The sequence below is a fragment of the Hydractinia symbiolongicarpus genome, chromosome 5 (assembly GCF_029227915.1).
Source record: "Hydractinia symbiolongicarpus strain clone_291-10 chromosome 5, HSymV2.1, whole genome shotgun sequence".
Taxonomy (NCBI): domain Eukaryota; kingdom Metazoa; phylum Cnidaria; class Hydrozoa; order Anthoathecata; family Hydractiniidae; genus Hydractinia; species Hydractinia symbiolongicarpus.
In genome coordinates this window covers 8,342,764-8,356,591 of record NC_079879.1, presented here as the reverse complement: position 1 = coordinate 8,356,591, position 13,828 = coordinate 8,342,764, and the positions used below count along the sequence as shown (strand labels likewise).

Sequence of the window (13,828 nt, the reverse complement as noted above, 5' to 3'; positions counted from 1 at the left end):
CATGTGTTGAATGAGCTGGCTCATAAGTGGTTCTTTATCCATGATAGAGATCGGCTCTGTTATCAGCAGTGGCCGGTAAGGGATCGGACTGGTCAACGACAGGAGGCTGTCAGTCTTGGGGGTGAATTTAAATTAGAGATCTGGCAGTGTTTGCTTCGGAAGTTGGGTTCTATAATGCTAAAAAATTTCGAGGTGCAGTTTGCGACAGATAAAAGCACATGACTTGTTAACAAATACATACAATTTCAGTTGTCTTGGAAGTAATGTGCGAAATAATCAATCCATTGAGTATAGAAAGGTCGTTGCTGTTAACGGTGCGAAGACGGTGACGGGTTTTTAATAAACATGCACTAGGAATGTTCAATGTAGTCAAACGTTCTTTCCCAGCGGAACATGTCTAAGCTGGTGTATAGGCGTTAGCAGATATTTGTGTCTTTTTCCCTGTAAAACTGTCAGTACAATGGGAAATTTTTTAAGTGGTTTTAGTCAACGATACGTTAAGACTTGCGATAGGGGGAGGTTCCGGTGCCTGAAGGATAAATTGGTTATTTTCCCAATGTACATGAGGGAGGCTGTTGTCAGTCATAAAGATGGCGATGAAGTTGTCATGCTTAAAAGGAAAGATACACCGTTTTGGTTATCCTCGGCAATTGCATTGGTTGACGAGCTCAAGAAAACATCGGTAAGTGATTGGACGAGCTCAAGAAAACATCGGCAAAGTGATTGGACGAGCTCAAGAAAACATCGGCAAAGTGATTGGACGAGCTTAAGAAAACATCGGCAAAGTTTTCTTGCCTTGTTCTTTTTTGAATGTGAACTTACTCTTTCGATAATCAGATCTGATGGATACGAATTCTGTTAGTAGGTCAGAGGGTCGAAAGTGAGATGCGGCTTGAGCGATTGATTCTACTAAATGAGTTTTTAGGGTCAAAACCTTAACTTATAACTTTTATTTCGTGTGATTAGTTGCGCAAACGAACAGTTTTACGCCAAACAAGCGTACCGGCTGCTGGTTATATCAAGGTGACACTATTTGATGTTGAGTGCTGCGCAGGTTGTTTTTTATATCCTGAGAAACTAAGAAAATGTAAAAGATCCCAAGAGAAAAAATCATTTTAAAATTTTTGCAGCTGCTGCGTTTTTTCTTCATAAAACTTTTTTTTTCATTCCGTAAACATTGTCAGAGCTTTCGTTTTTATCGAATTTCGTCGCGGATTTCACTTTGAAAGGCGATTTTGCAAATCTGATGATATTTAACATTACATGTGGAAAAACAACTCTCTGTTTTATATATATATTTCATTTAGACAATAAATCCCCATATATTACAATCCCAGCATGTGTTTTAGCGTAGAAGTATAGAATTCATTACCTTGTTTACCAAAATAACTTTAAACGCAATTAATATAACAAAAGTAATCGATCAAACTTCGAAATTTGAGACCTTAAAAATTAAACAAAAAGATGATAATGCATCTCCAGTGCCTTTAACGTTTTTTTTTTAAAAAAATAAAAAAATTATTGTTAAGTACTAAAATATAGTTTGAAGTGAACGCAGAAAAATGATTAGAAGAAAAATCGAGGTGAGTGCTGATACTGTCTTTCAAACTCACACGCACTCATCCATACAAATAAGACTTGTTCAACTGTCCAGTCTATATCACCTTCTTTCTACCATTTGTTCAACAATTAATAGTCACGATTATAAAACAACGGGTTTTCTGGTGAGTGAAAAACAGAGAAAGTCATGCAACACCAATGATGATTCTCATGCTTGTATTTGATGATGTGATGGTATCACGTGATGGTTGAAAATTCTTGTAGCACGCTAAGCTGTTGAAGGTTGGTGACGTGAATGTTGCGCCGAACACGGTTTGTTATTCCACGAATCTAAAGAATATTAAATGCTATCAGAAATTTTCATTCAAACGAACACGCTTGTTAAAAGAATTCTCAAATTTGATTGGTTGTTTGCCGAGTTTGACCGCCTTTAATACTGCACCATAAAACCCCCCACGGAGCTGCTTCAATGATAACTTGCCTTTAGTAAGTATAGGGAATTAAATTATGTATCAACTATGCCGTACATTTTTCAGCTCGGCAGCCATTATTAAATCCACTATGCGCAATGCTTATTCATATTGACAGAAATTCATAAAAGTTAGTTCTCTTCTTGCCAATATTATTGTAACTTCCCCTAAGAATCCTCACTGGTTCTTTTAATTTTAAGGTATTTATACTTCAGGAAAAAATAGGCTTAAAATCAAGTGAATACTTGTATCTAACAAATCAAAAGCTATTGTCCAGACAATGCAGAGATAACAACTCTAACTTTAATTTTACATACCAGTTGAGTAAAAAAAGAAGTCTCGTTCGGCTGTTCCGAGTATTTTGAATAAGAATCCAAACCTTCCATTAACTTTAAGGTCAGAGTTTCGTAATTTCCTCGAATGACTTCTAAGACCTAAAAAACCAAAACAATAAATCATCTTGAACTGTCTATCAAAGTGCATTTGGCCAAACTCTTCATTAACTGTTGGACGGATGTGCACCACAAAGGATACGCTAGTGTTCTGCAGATCATAAGAAATAATTTATCACAAACCGCTACAAAAACACATACACATACCTCGTCTTCTGTTAGAGATGATTTGTTATGTTTTTGAGTGTAAGTGTCGATTTTTGGTGCGAAGTGGTGAATTATAGCTCTAGAAACAATCAAGCATAGATAAACGTAAAAGTCAGTGGATACTAAGATCACTAGATACCGCCCATCTATCTATCTATCTAGCCAGAATCTATCAAACTAAAATTGAAATAAATAATATTTTGCAATGACTGTTGTTCCATTGTTACCATCTGGTAAGGCGAGATGTCATACTATAGAAGCGTACGTGATCACGAACCTACCTGACATTAACCAACGAGCTACTTAATTTGTTTGCTGATGTTTTCAACTCATTATCGCTGGATATATAGCGTAAGGCTAAAATATAACAAAAAAAAAAAAAACGTTAAAAAAGCAGTAATAATCAAAGAAAAAGCGACTTTTGTTATCCGGGTTTGTTTGAAGAATAACTAGCACTTTTGCAAAAAAAGAAAGTTCTTTTAACTCCTTTGATATCTTTGCCAATAAATTTCTTACTTATTTGACATCATATCACTCAGTTTTTCACCAATTATTATTATTATTGAAATTATTTACCCAGGATAGCCTCTTCAGTTTATATTGGTACTGCTATCAACGAGGATCCTCTGAAGGGGGTCCTAACGCATTTAAAGCTCCAATTTGAGCTACGGAGGGCGTGCAAGCACAACAGCGCTTAACAAGACAACCGTCTAAGATATCAATCCTATTCTTATACCGAGCGCTAAGCAGGAAGGATAGATTCACACTTTTATAGTTTTTGTCATGACTCGGCTGGGGTTTGAACCCAAGACCTCCCGCACTGGAAGCAAACGCTCTACCACAAGGCTAATTGCACATATATTCATTGTAATCTTTTGGCTATTTTAGAAAATAAACCAGTTGGAAGGCCTTACACACATCAAAATAGAACTTCACGGTAAAAAGTATTACCATCTTCAGTTGACACATAAATTAATAGACAAAATAAAACATCCTACTAAAAACGAAGCCAGGAAAATATAAAGTAAAATAGAGTTAGATTATTTACCTAAGGAATACAAGTTGTCGAATATTTGATGGACACGAATTACTTCGTAGTAGAGTTCATCATATGAAGTGGGCGTCGGAAGAAATGTGTCGCCATAAGTAATAAATAAATTAAAGATGCTGACTACCTATAAAAATAGTATGTTGACGTTTTAGCGTAGCCACTTATTACCCAGGAGTTATCCACGAGATTAACAGGAGTTTTTCTACTCTGATTCGAGAAAAGAAAATTGAATTAGAAAAAAAGAAACGAAAATAGTTTCCTAGCTACACTAGTCAATAAAAGAAAACGAACCTAAAAAAGAAAAAGATTCAAAAAAATTATCCGAGTCCATGGAGCAAAACTTGTTTAAAGTTACTGTAAAGGAAACAAATTTGTTATAGAAAGTTTAAAAGAAATTAAACGAGTTTTGGTCGACGGATTTGTTCCAAAAAAAGACGTTGTTGAATAAAACGTTTGTGGCACGTACGCTACTGTCATTTTTAAACTTTTTTTTGTAACAAACTGCACAAGAAAAATAGCAAAAATAGCTAAAATAGCAAAACACAAAATGATCTTTTGTGATGAATCCTATGTTTTTACGGTCCGCGATAGAGCCGACATACAGCCTCAGTACATTGGCTATGAAGAATTGTTCGTCAATAATTAGTCAACATTTGTTGTTCCCTAATAAAGCTATGAAAATTTTGCTCTTTGTTACTGAGATAAGAATGTTCAGCATTATCCACGACGTTGACATGCAGTCAGCCCATGTTTTTTTAGCTGCACTAAGGTATTGACATAGCGTATGCTCAACCAAACAAATTATAATTGTTTAAAAAAAGATATTGTTTATTGTATTTACCTGGACAGCCAAATCTAAGACATTATATTTCGGTATGAAGAGGTTTTCGTTAGATATGATATATTTAAGTAAATTCATAAGTGCCGTCCATAGGTCTTTCCAGCAGTACTGCAAGCGTATTCGACACCTCTTTTGATAGCATAAACACCTGTGTATAATCCCGATACAGCGCCTAAATTTCAAAAAATCGTAAGTTAACACAATTTTAAAGTTAAAAATTACAAATTATAACATGGATTGAAAAAGTAGCTGCTATTTTTAATCCTCATCTGTCATCCACACACAGTTTATCAATTCGCAAAGCTCAGTGACATTTCTACAAAACAGACAATTTACTTGTATAAATCGATTGGAAATGTTTTCATCATATGCGTGATGGTAAATTCTACCATTAAATCTAAAAAAATAAAAAAAGGATTTTAATTTTAAGTTTCGTGCAGATGTATTTTTTCCCGTCCTTAATAAGCCGTATATTATATGCAGCTCCTGTAACTGTATAAAAAAATCCTTCTCCCTCTATATCAGCCTTCACAACAGCTCGTAGAAATAAAACTTGGACAAGTTCCATTAGATTTCATATATATTACCTAGCAAGACACATGCTAGAGGTCTTGAGCTTGGGACTTCCAGACCGACTTTTCTGTGATACAAATTCTAAGACAAAAGGTAGAAATGTAGTAGCGATTGTAATTTATAATCGCAAGGTAAGAAGTTTAAGTTTGACTTAGGCGCATTCGAAATTTATTTGATTTAGGAGTTAAAGAGTTAAAGCAATAACATGCGTTTCTCTGGTGGGTAACGCAAAGATAAAATCGGGGGAGAGAGTAATACATACAGTGATTAGGGGAAAATTGGAAGGATTTTAAACCTTATTTTATTTACATTAGATCCTTTAATTTTCGCGCGGCGTTAGTTTTGCGCGGCGTTAGTTTCGCGCGGCGTTAGTTTCGCGCGAAATAGGCATATTATCGCAAATCGACATTTCTTTATCTTAAGATAATGTTATGATCATGATAATTCTACGATCTGCAGACTAACTTTTACGATTTGCGGACAATTCTTTACAATACGAATCCAGTGAAAACACAAACAAGCAAAAATAAATATGGCGGGTATGGCAACGGCTGCGTCTGATTTGAAAGACAATTATGTGAATGTTCTCACTGAAAAATTATCTGTAGATAGAAAAATTATCTGAAAATTGTCAATTAACATAATAAAATTATCTTAATATCGCAGAATTATCTTATTGTCCTTAACTCGTAGCTCCTTGATACGAAGCATAACATGACCCTAATTGGCTTCCGTAAAGGACTGTATAATACAAATTACGCGAATTTATAAGTCGAAGAGGTACGCAAAAATTAAAGATCCAAGAATTAGTGGGACCAAAAAAATGTCTTAATCAGATGAAAAAGTTATCTGTATTCCTTAAAAAAAAGATTAACAGGCTTCATAGTCAAGTATTTTAAAGGGTTCGTTTATTTCAAATAAAAATTAGAAGGCTTCAATAGAAAGCAAAAAAAAAACCTCCTACCAGCTTATATATTGGAACAGAAAATGTCAAATTGTTGTCGTGAAGGAACGCATTTGCATATTGATCCTGAAACAAAATACACACAACAAATGACGCAGATTTTAAACGTGTATCACACAATATATGGTTGCATGTCATAGATTATTATATCATCATGAAAAACGCTATCAGCCTTTTAATTCACGCCGATATTCACCAATTCTTGAGGCTAACGTCAACGTGTAGACAAGAATGTTTTAATGATTTAAAAAATGATTTAATTTCAGATGGGGTGTTTACTTGGGCCAGATGTAGTTTTAACGTATGTTTTGTTGTCACGGTTTTCTGTAAATTTAACTTGTTCGTTTATGGGAGCGTACGATCGCAAAACAGTATACAACCTGCCGACGTGAAATATAATCAAGGTGGTCACAGATTTAACACTTTACAAATTCAGAAGAATTTAGGATGTTTCGGAAAAAAAACACTAAAAAACTATAATATTCCATTTTAAGATTTTTGTCACATAAATCGTATAACAAAAGTTACTATTTCAAAAAAATGGGTATCACCATAAACAATTCTTGTAGATTTTAAGAGAAATCAATATTTTGGCTCTGTTGTTTCTGTAAGGTTATTTCTGAAAAAGCACATTTTTCAACGTGAAGCATCAAGCATTTATCCTTGGCAAATTTTTGCTGACTTAAAATAAACCGCTGATTGACTCCAATATTTGTATGAGCCCCGAATTCTCCAAAAGTCGTCATTACTCGTCACCGTATATATAATTCGGCGCATGTTACGTAGAAATGTGAAATATATACCTCCACAATGCAATTCAATATAATTAAACACAGACGAGCTGTATGTGCACCAGATTCATCTATAACGAAGGAAAAAGATTTTCTGGTATGAAGTCTAACACGAAGAAATAACAAAGAAACGAGTAAAAACATCAAAGCGTGTTGCGGTCATCCATCAAGCACGTGGTCCTGCACGTTCATTTTGGTACATTTGATTGGCTTGTATTCTGATTAAGTATAAAAATAGATGCTTACGTTTCGTGTCTTGTATCGAGATCGAGGAAAATCGTAAAAACGTAGCCATCAGGTTACCGGACTGTATTTGGTCGATGTTTTCTTCTTCTTGCAGAGATTCTTCGCCAGCTAAATAACGCAAATAAGACTTAAAAGCTGCTACTGTCACTGAAGTGCATTTAAGAACTCTTTGCAAATTTCATTATGAGACTCTTTTTAGATGGCCTTTATAAGATAAATTAATTTTACTTGCAAAAGGTAAAAATCAAGACTTTATTAGGAAAGCTTGTCTTGTAAACAAACTTTACACAAGTGAAGTGAAAGTAAAAAAAAACAGTTCGTGATAAAAGGTGAAACCATATTTTTAAAGCTTTAATTATCTTGCCAATCGATGTATTCCTATATTGGATGGGAATAGAAATTTTTGCATTGTTCCAGGAACGAGGCCATAGGCTTATGATCTCAATAAACAGGAGCTTGTTGGAGCAGTCCATGTTGGAGCAGCCCTTTTGCAGGAAAAATTCCAAAGCAAACCAAAACATTCTAACGTGCATTTAATGTGTTTCAAACAACACTATCAAGTTTTCTTGCTCCAAATTATAAGGAACTCACCTGACACTGTTCGTTCAATAACAAGGTGTTTATGCGCATGCTCTGCCTCTTTATCGTGACTCTATAATATCATATAGTATAAAAACAATGACGTATAAGTGAGACTATATTTGTTTTTTTCCTCTGCCAGCCACTTTCCATGCAAAAAAATAATAACGTAAACATCTTTATTTTAAAAGATCAACTAAATGAATTTATCATCAGCGATCTTACGAAACAAGGACGGTACCATCTACGACAGAGAATTTTTTTTTTCTAATGCTTATGTACAGTTCAGGGTAAGCCCGAAAACAAACTCACAGGTCTCCCTACGACTTGAAAAGAACCATTTGAGGTTATTGGTAGAAAGTCAAATATTCGATGAACTAAAAATACTACGGATAAAAGCACGCAGAAAAAACGAATATAATTTGTTTTTTCTAAATTTTGGGTGTTCAACAGTTTGTTGTCAGTTACACATTTTTTGCAATTTTTTACAGCAGCCATATTTGTTTTGATTTTATTTCACGTCATCGCTTGTTTAATTTTTTAGCACGCTTTTCAGATGACGGGAATAGTTATTGACAACGTTAATGCAGATAATTCCCGTTTTTGTTTCGTAAACTCCTCAATTGTTTAACTAACCATGACGTGGCTGAGAACGGTGAAAAAATTTCTGTTGGTTAACACAGCTTCATACAACGCAAGCAAGATTGCATCGTTATCCGAGCTACGGAAGAAAGAATATTACGTTTTCAGTATAAAGGTGGAAATATAATACTTTTCCAGTCACAAGTGCGTAACATCACACATCACAAATATATAAATGTCTGCTAAAATATATAAAAATGACACATAATACCTCACAGTAGAAGGAGCGTCTGCTTCGCTTTGCACGAACATACTACCAACCTTGATGAAACACAAAACAGACATGTATAAATATAACACAAATAAGTAAAAGCGAGTGCGTTAATAGACAAGCTGGTGAAAAAAGATGAACAGCGAAAAAGTAATTCATTCTGGCTTTAATATGAAATTTATCAAATAAATAAAATACAGAAAAATAGTAAGAGGATGGTAAAAGGAGAGAAATATCTTCTTCCTTTTAGCACGAACAAGTAATTAAGTAAGTAAGTAACGGGAAGTTTAACGTCCCTGGGGATTCCATCCTAACGGTTGGCTCTTTCTCCCCTCCGACTGTAACTATGTTACATTACCGCCAGAGATACTATAGCATTGCTCTAACTTGCTTGCCTGCCACACAAGCCGGTTAGCGGTCAGTAGATGGCACCAAATGAGCTGACAACACAAGAAAAGAACTGGGGAATTAAATAAGGTCATAAAAGTTAGACCAAGAAAGTATGCTTACAAAACTAGTGAATGTCGTAAATAAGCCACCAGATGGAATTTCTTTAGATTTTCGCAATGCAAACTTTCTAAAAAACAGATAATTACAACATAGGTTAAAAGACTAGTTGTGCAAAAAAAACATTGAGGTATCTAGTTTTACTATAGTCACCTGTTGCAGCTTGAGAGAATATCAGAAATCACCAAACCTAATCCCTACCAAAAAGAAACAAATAAAAACTATTACAGTAACTTTATAGTATATCAAAAAAATTAACAAAAGAGCGGAGGACGTCTGTCTATCTTCACAAGTTTGATTAAATTCTTTTTAGTAGAATATTCAACAAGATAAAGCATGACAAAGAAGATGTTTTTACTTCCTTTTATACATCAAAGCAAGAGATAACTTTCAGGAGTTCAAACTTCTGCAAGAAACAACAAAAAACAAAAAAACTTACGTTCAAAGCTAATTCGTTGTCGAGAATTGAAAGTTTTATCAGGTAGGGATTTTGCATCTAAATGAAATTTAAATACTCTGAAATAAAGCCAGTAACTTTGTAGCAATCAATGAATTCATTTCTTGGACTTTTTTTTATATTACAAGACTGTAATATAAAAAGAAGTTCAACAGAACTGTTTTGAATCAGCTATGCTGTGTCCAATATGCGTCAATCACACGCAAAAATATCTGCTTACTTCATTTTTTCTGTAATTCACTAATATGCATAACAACAAGATGGCTTCATGACCATGGTCAGATCTTAGTCCTGGATCAGCTAATATCTAAAAATATATAAGAATAGTGAATAATAAATGATGTTCCGGGGGCACAACAACTACCACAATTGGGACACCATTTTTTAACATCAGTTATACCTGTGTAAGTAAAAAAAAAGGTGAAGGGGCAGGTTAAGTTTACATTTGTCATAGTACATACCTGAACAATCGTATCAAATACACTGTTCATCATCAAATATTCTAATAAGGTGTTGCTACTGACATTATCCACTGCCTGAAACAAATTTCAAGAAAAATAAAAAAATAAAATAATAGTTTTTTTTTAATATTTTTAATGATTTTCTTTTTCTTTTTTAACGTACATAGACATAAGGAGAACTTCTAGGCAAATGTATGAAAGACCCAAAAATTGCAATTTCCCAACATTCAAACTTATTGAAAATATATAGGCTATAAAAATAGACTATAAAAACTCAATAAGTAAGTTACTACGAAACAATGCAACATAAATATTTTTGGTAAAGCGTATGTTTTAAAGCATTTGAGGTTTCTATTAGAAAAATTAACGAATTGGGGCATGTTGAGTTCAGTCAAAACAAGTACTGCTTAGGATTTACGTTCTAACAAATAAACTTGGTTTTTCTTCATAACTTGATTTCAAGGTTGTAAAGACTTCATAACTTGATTTCAAGGTTGTAAGACTTCATAAGTTGATTTCAAAGTTGTAAGACTTCATAACTTGATTTTAAGGTCCAGCAGACACCCACACCATATGTGTTTGACAATACAAAATTCACAATGTCAATTCAATGTGAGAATTAAACATACTGTTGTAATAATAAGAAGCAATTTCAGCACCAGGTTCTTTAGACTGACTGAAAAGAGAAGGTAATATTTCTTATTTAATATCATGCACAGAATTAAAATAGGTACAACAGTCTTGAGACTATCTAGAGAGTGGCGAATGGGTCCTAAAAAATACCTGAAATTCGTTTGATAAGACAGTGGTTTCCTACAAAAAGCTTTCTAAGAAAAGTAAAAAGTATGATATATTGTTGTACGTCCCTACCTGAGTAATCACCAACCAGAAATCCACTCAGACAATCTATCAATCTCTATAACCAACAAAAAAAAAGAACTATGCAAACATTAGTAATAAAAAATTAAGATATATATAAACAAATTCGTAAAAAAGGGGGAGAGTATATAGGGAGGAGAAAAGAAGTATAAATGGTGGAACAAAAATTTGCATGTCATCACCTGCATTCCAATTTCAGCTTCATCGAATCCCACTAATATATTGATAACATCATAGCCAAAGTCTGAAAACTTCTTCTCAAACACACATTTCATAACAGTACATAAAGTCTAAAACATTAAACGAATGAATCTGAGTAAAAATATGAAATCTAAAAAAAAGAACGTAGAGAAAGAATATCTTCATACCAAAACGTTGTTAACGTTTCGAAAGCGTATGGTAATGTTAACAATATGACTTGAAAATCGTAAAAGTAAGAGCTTAAAAGGTTATATAACAAGACTCTTCCAAGAGCTTTTAAAAACTAATTTTGCTTGGATGTTGTTTTTATTATAAGATTATATGACAACATGTTAATTATCTGTTGAAAATCACGATTTCCAATTTAGTAACAACATATTTAAAGTTTTTCTTTCGTTCATCAGCGATTTTGGACTTATTAAATGATTCCATCAACACAATACTCTGTCTACAGGTTCCGAAGATTAGTATCATGCCCTTTTTTAAAATTTTGTTTAACAAGCCAGTAAACAGCATCTGATGTGAGGGACATTTAAATTAAAATACCTGCAGAGCATTCACAATCTTGATTTGATGATCTTCTTTCAAAGTAAGACAGCATCTTGAAAACAACTCATTGATATTCCCCTAAATGTTAAAAAAGAAAAATTATATGATTTTCACGTATTATTTTTATCTTGTTGCATAAAATTCAATTCTCCAGACAAGAATTAAAAACATTGGTTATGAATTTATTTGCATATAAAGCCACAGCCACAAAAATATCTAAAACCAGATGTCAGCATTTCTGTGGTAGCAATACACAAACACAAACTTGCAGAAGAGCTCCACTAGTTGTTTATTTATAGCATCATAATTACCATTGCTTTTATTAAAAGCCTTATTGTTATTCTTGTAATTTAATGATATATTGGTTTCTCTACAAATGGTTAAATCAGAAATTTAGTTCCAAAGAAAATAATGGAGCAAGTAATAATACGATACATAAAGAGAAATTTTTACCCTGCGATTGTGAAAATTTAAAAAAATCAGAACAGACCTTTAATTTCAATAAATCATCTGGCTCCAAACAGCGTAATAATTCTTCTAAATACGGAACATTCACCTAAAAAATAAAACCTTTGTGAATGAAGGATACAATGTACTTACACTCTCCGCTTTCTATTTTTCACTCACTTTTTACGAAAACATAAACCTCTATTCAATACAATAATCTAATTAAGTTCTTTAACTATATAAAACATTTCCAATGTTCATAGAGAAATGACAGATAATATAAATTGCAAACTTTTTGACTTACTTTCAAGAGGAAAATCTCATTCCATATGTTTGGACTAATTGCAGACACATCTTCACCCTAAAATCAAATAGTAATTAATTAACAAGTTAAACATTTTTCTTTTGTTAGGGTTATCAAGGTAAATTATTTAGGAAGAGCCGCTGTTACATGCCACTGTTGTAATGTATACAGAACATAAACTAAAAACGCTCATTCCCAGAACAACCCAGAATCTTTCTATAGTTTCCAACAACACAAGTAAAAATAAACGATATTGAAAATACCTAAAATGTAAATTTTTTGTTTTGTTCACTATTTGTTGGCAAAATGGTAAAATTGGAAAAACGATTTTTTCAGTAAAACTTACTGCATCCGACCCTTTAAATGAAAAATAGTCTTGTTATCCAAATTTTAGTGATATTTTGTTTTTACCTTGGAAAAATTATTTTTAAGGGTGTGTAAAACCTTACACAACTAGAAATTTCAAGCTATGTACAAACAAGGCAATAGTTGCCTTTACTGACATTTCGTGACTTCTTTAGAAAAACAAACTTTTAAATCAAAACCTCAAAAGAAAAGTTAACCCAAAATTTATTTTTTGATATTTTATAGAAAAAAAGTCAATAACTTTAATATTTTTAGTTACATTTTATAATTTTAACATAAACAATTAAAAAACTCAAATTTCAATCAAAATCTTGACTTTCAAGTAAAAAAAGCTGGATCGCGGTTTATAAGGTATTTGTTAAGGTATTTATTTTCGAAAATTGTTCCTGTGAGGGCCTAAAAAAAACACAAATTCTAGGCTTTTCCCCATTTTTAAAAATGAAAAATATCCTTTGGCGTGTGTGTATCATAAATGTTTCTTGTCATGTTTAGAAATGATTTTATTTATTTCTAAGTTAAACAAAAAAATTTTATGCTGCCCCGAATTATTTTCCATAGCTTGGAATAAATAAACACTAAAACAATAATTTTAAGAAATCCCATATTTTATAAACATCAAATTACTACTATATATATTCCCATAACTCTCTTTTGCGCCAAATAATTCAACAACATTGAAATAACAATAAAATAATAAAAAAATGTATAATACCTGAAACACAGAGTCGTAGAATATAACTATTTTTTCTTTGAAGTTCTTTCTAGTTGGTGAACTTTGTTTCATTTTCAATACATTTGCATTGTAATTATTTACAGGTGTGTTGTTCTAAAAATGTTTTTTAATTCTATATCAGAATAGTTGTTGTGAGTATTACATCTTGTTTTAGATTAAGGGAAGTTTCCCACAAGTCAAATAGCTTTATTTGCCAAAACTTTTGCATATGTTTATTTTTGCGAATAACAAAACAAAAACGAAATCATTCAGCTAAAACAAAGAAAGAGGAATATTTAGCTAGTTCAACAAATAAAGTATAATTAATCTACAACTTATTAGAATTAGTAAAAGTAAAAAATGCATTTGTTTCTGAGTGTAATATAAAAATAAGCATAACATTTAAAGTAAACAAGTT

General features: G+C 32.6%; 1 protein-coding gene across 1 annotated transcript; it reads right to left on the bottom strand.

Moving 5' to 3' along the window:
• Positions 1–1,268: 1,268 nt before the first annotated feature.
• Positions 1,269–13,565, bottom strand: LOC130644569 (armadillo-like helical domain-containing protein 3). Its single transcript, XM_057450229.1, has 26 exons — positions 13,411–13,565; positions 12,333–12,389; positions 12,072–12,137; positions 11,579–11,659; positions 11,014–11,121; positions 10,823–10,868; positions 10,582–10,628; positions 9,953–10,027; positions 9,712–9,798; positions 9,474–9,530; positions 9,188–9,231; positions 9,038–9,104; positions 8,528–8,577; positions 8,311–8,395; positions 7,687–7,747; positions 7,096–7,203; positions 6,862–6,920; positions 6,059–6,124; positions 5,109–5,175; positions 4,858–4,918; positions 4,522–4,693; positions 3,678–3,804; positions 2,911–2,986; positions 2,630–2,708; positions 2,348–2,464; positions 1,269–1,890 (listed from the first exon to the last, which is right to left on the bottom strand). The coding sequence occupies exons 1-26, from the start codon at positions 13,480–13,482 to the stop codon at positions 1,798–1,800; spliced, it is 2,028 nt and encodes a 675-aa protein (XP_057306212.1). The 5' UTR covers positions 13,483–13,565; the 3' UTR covers positions 1,269–1,797.
• Between the last annotated feature and the right edge of the window lie 263 nt (positions 13,566–13,828).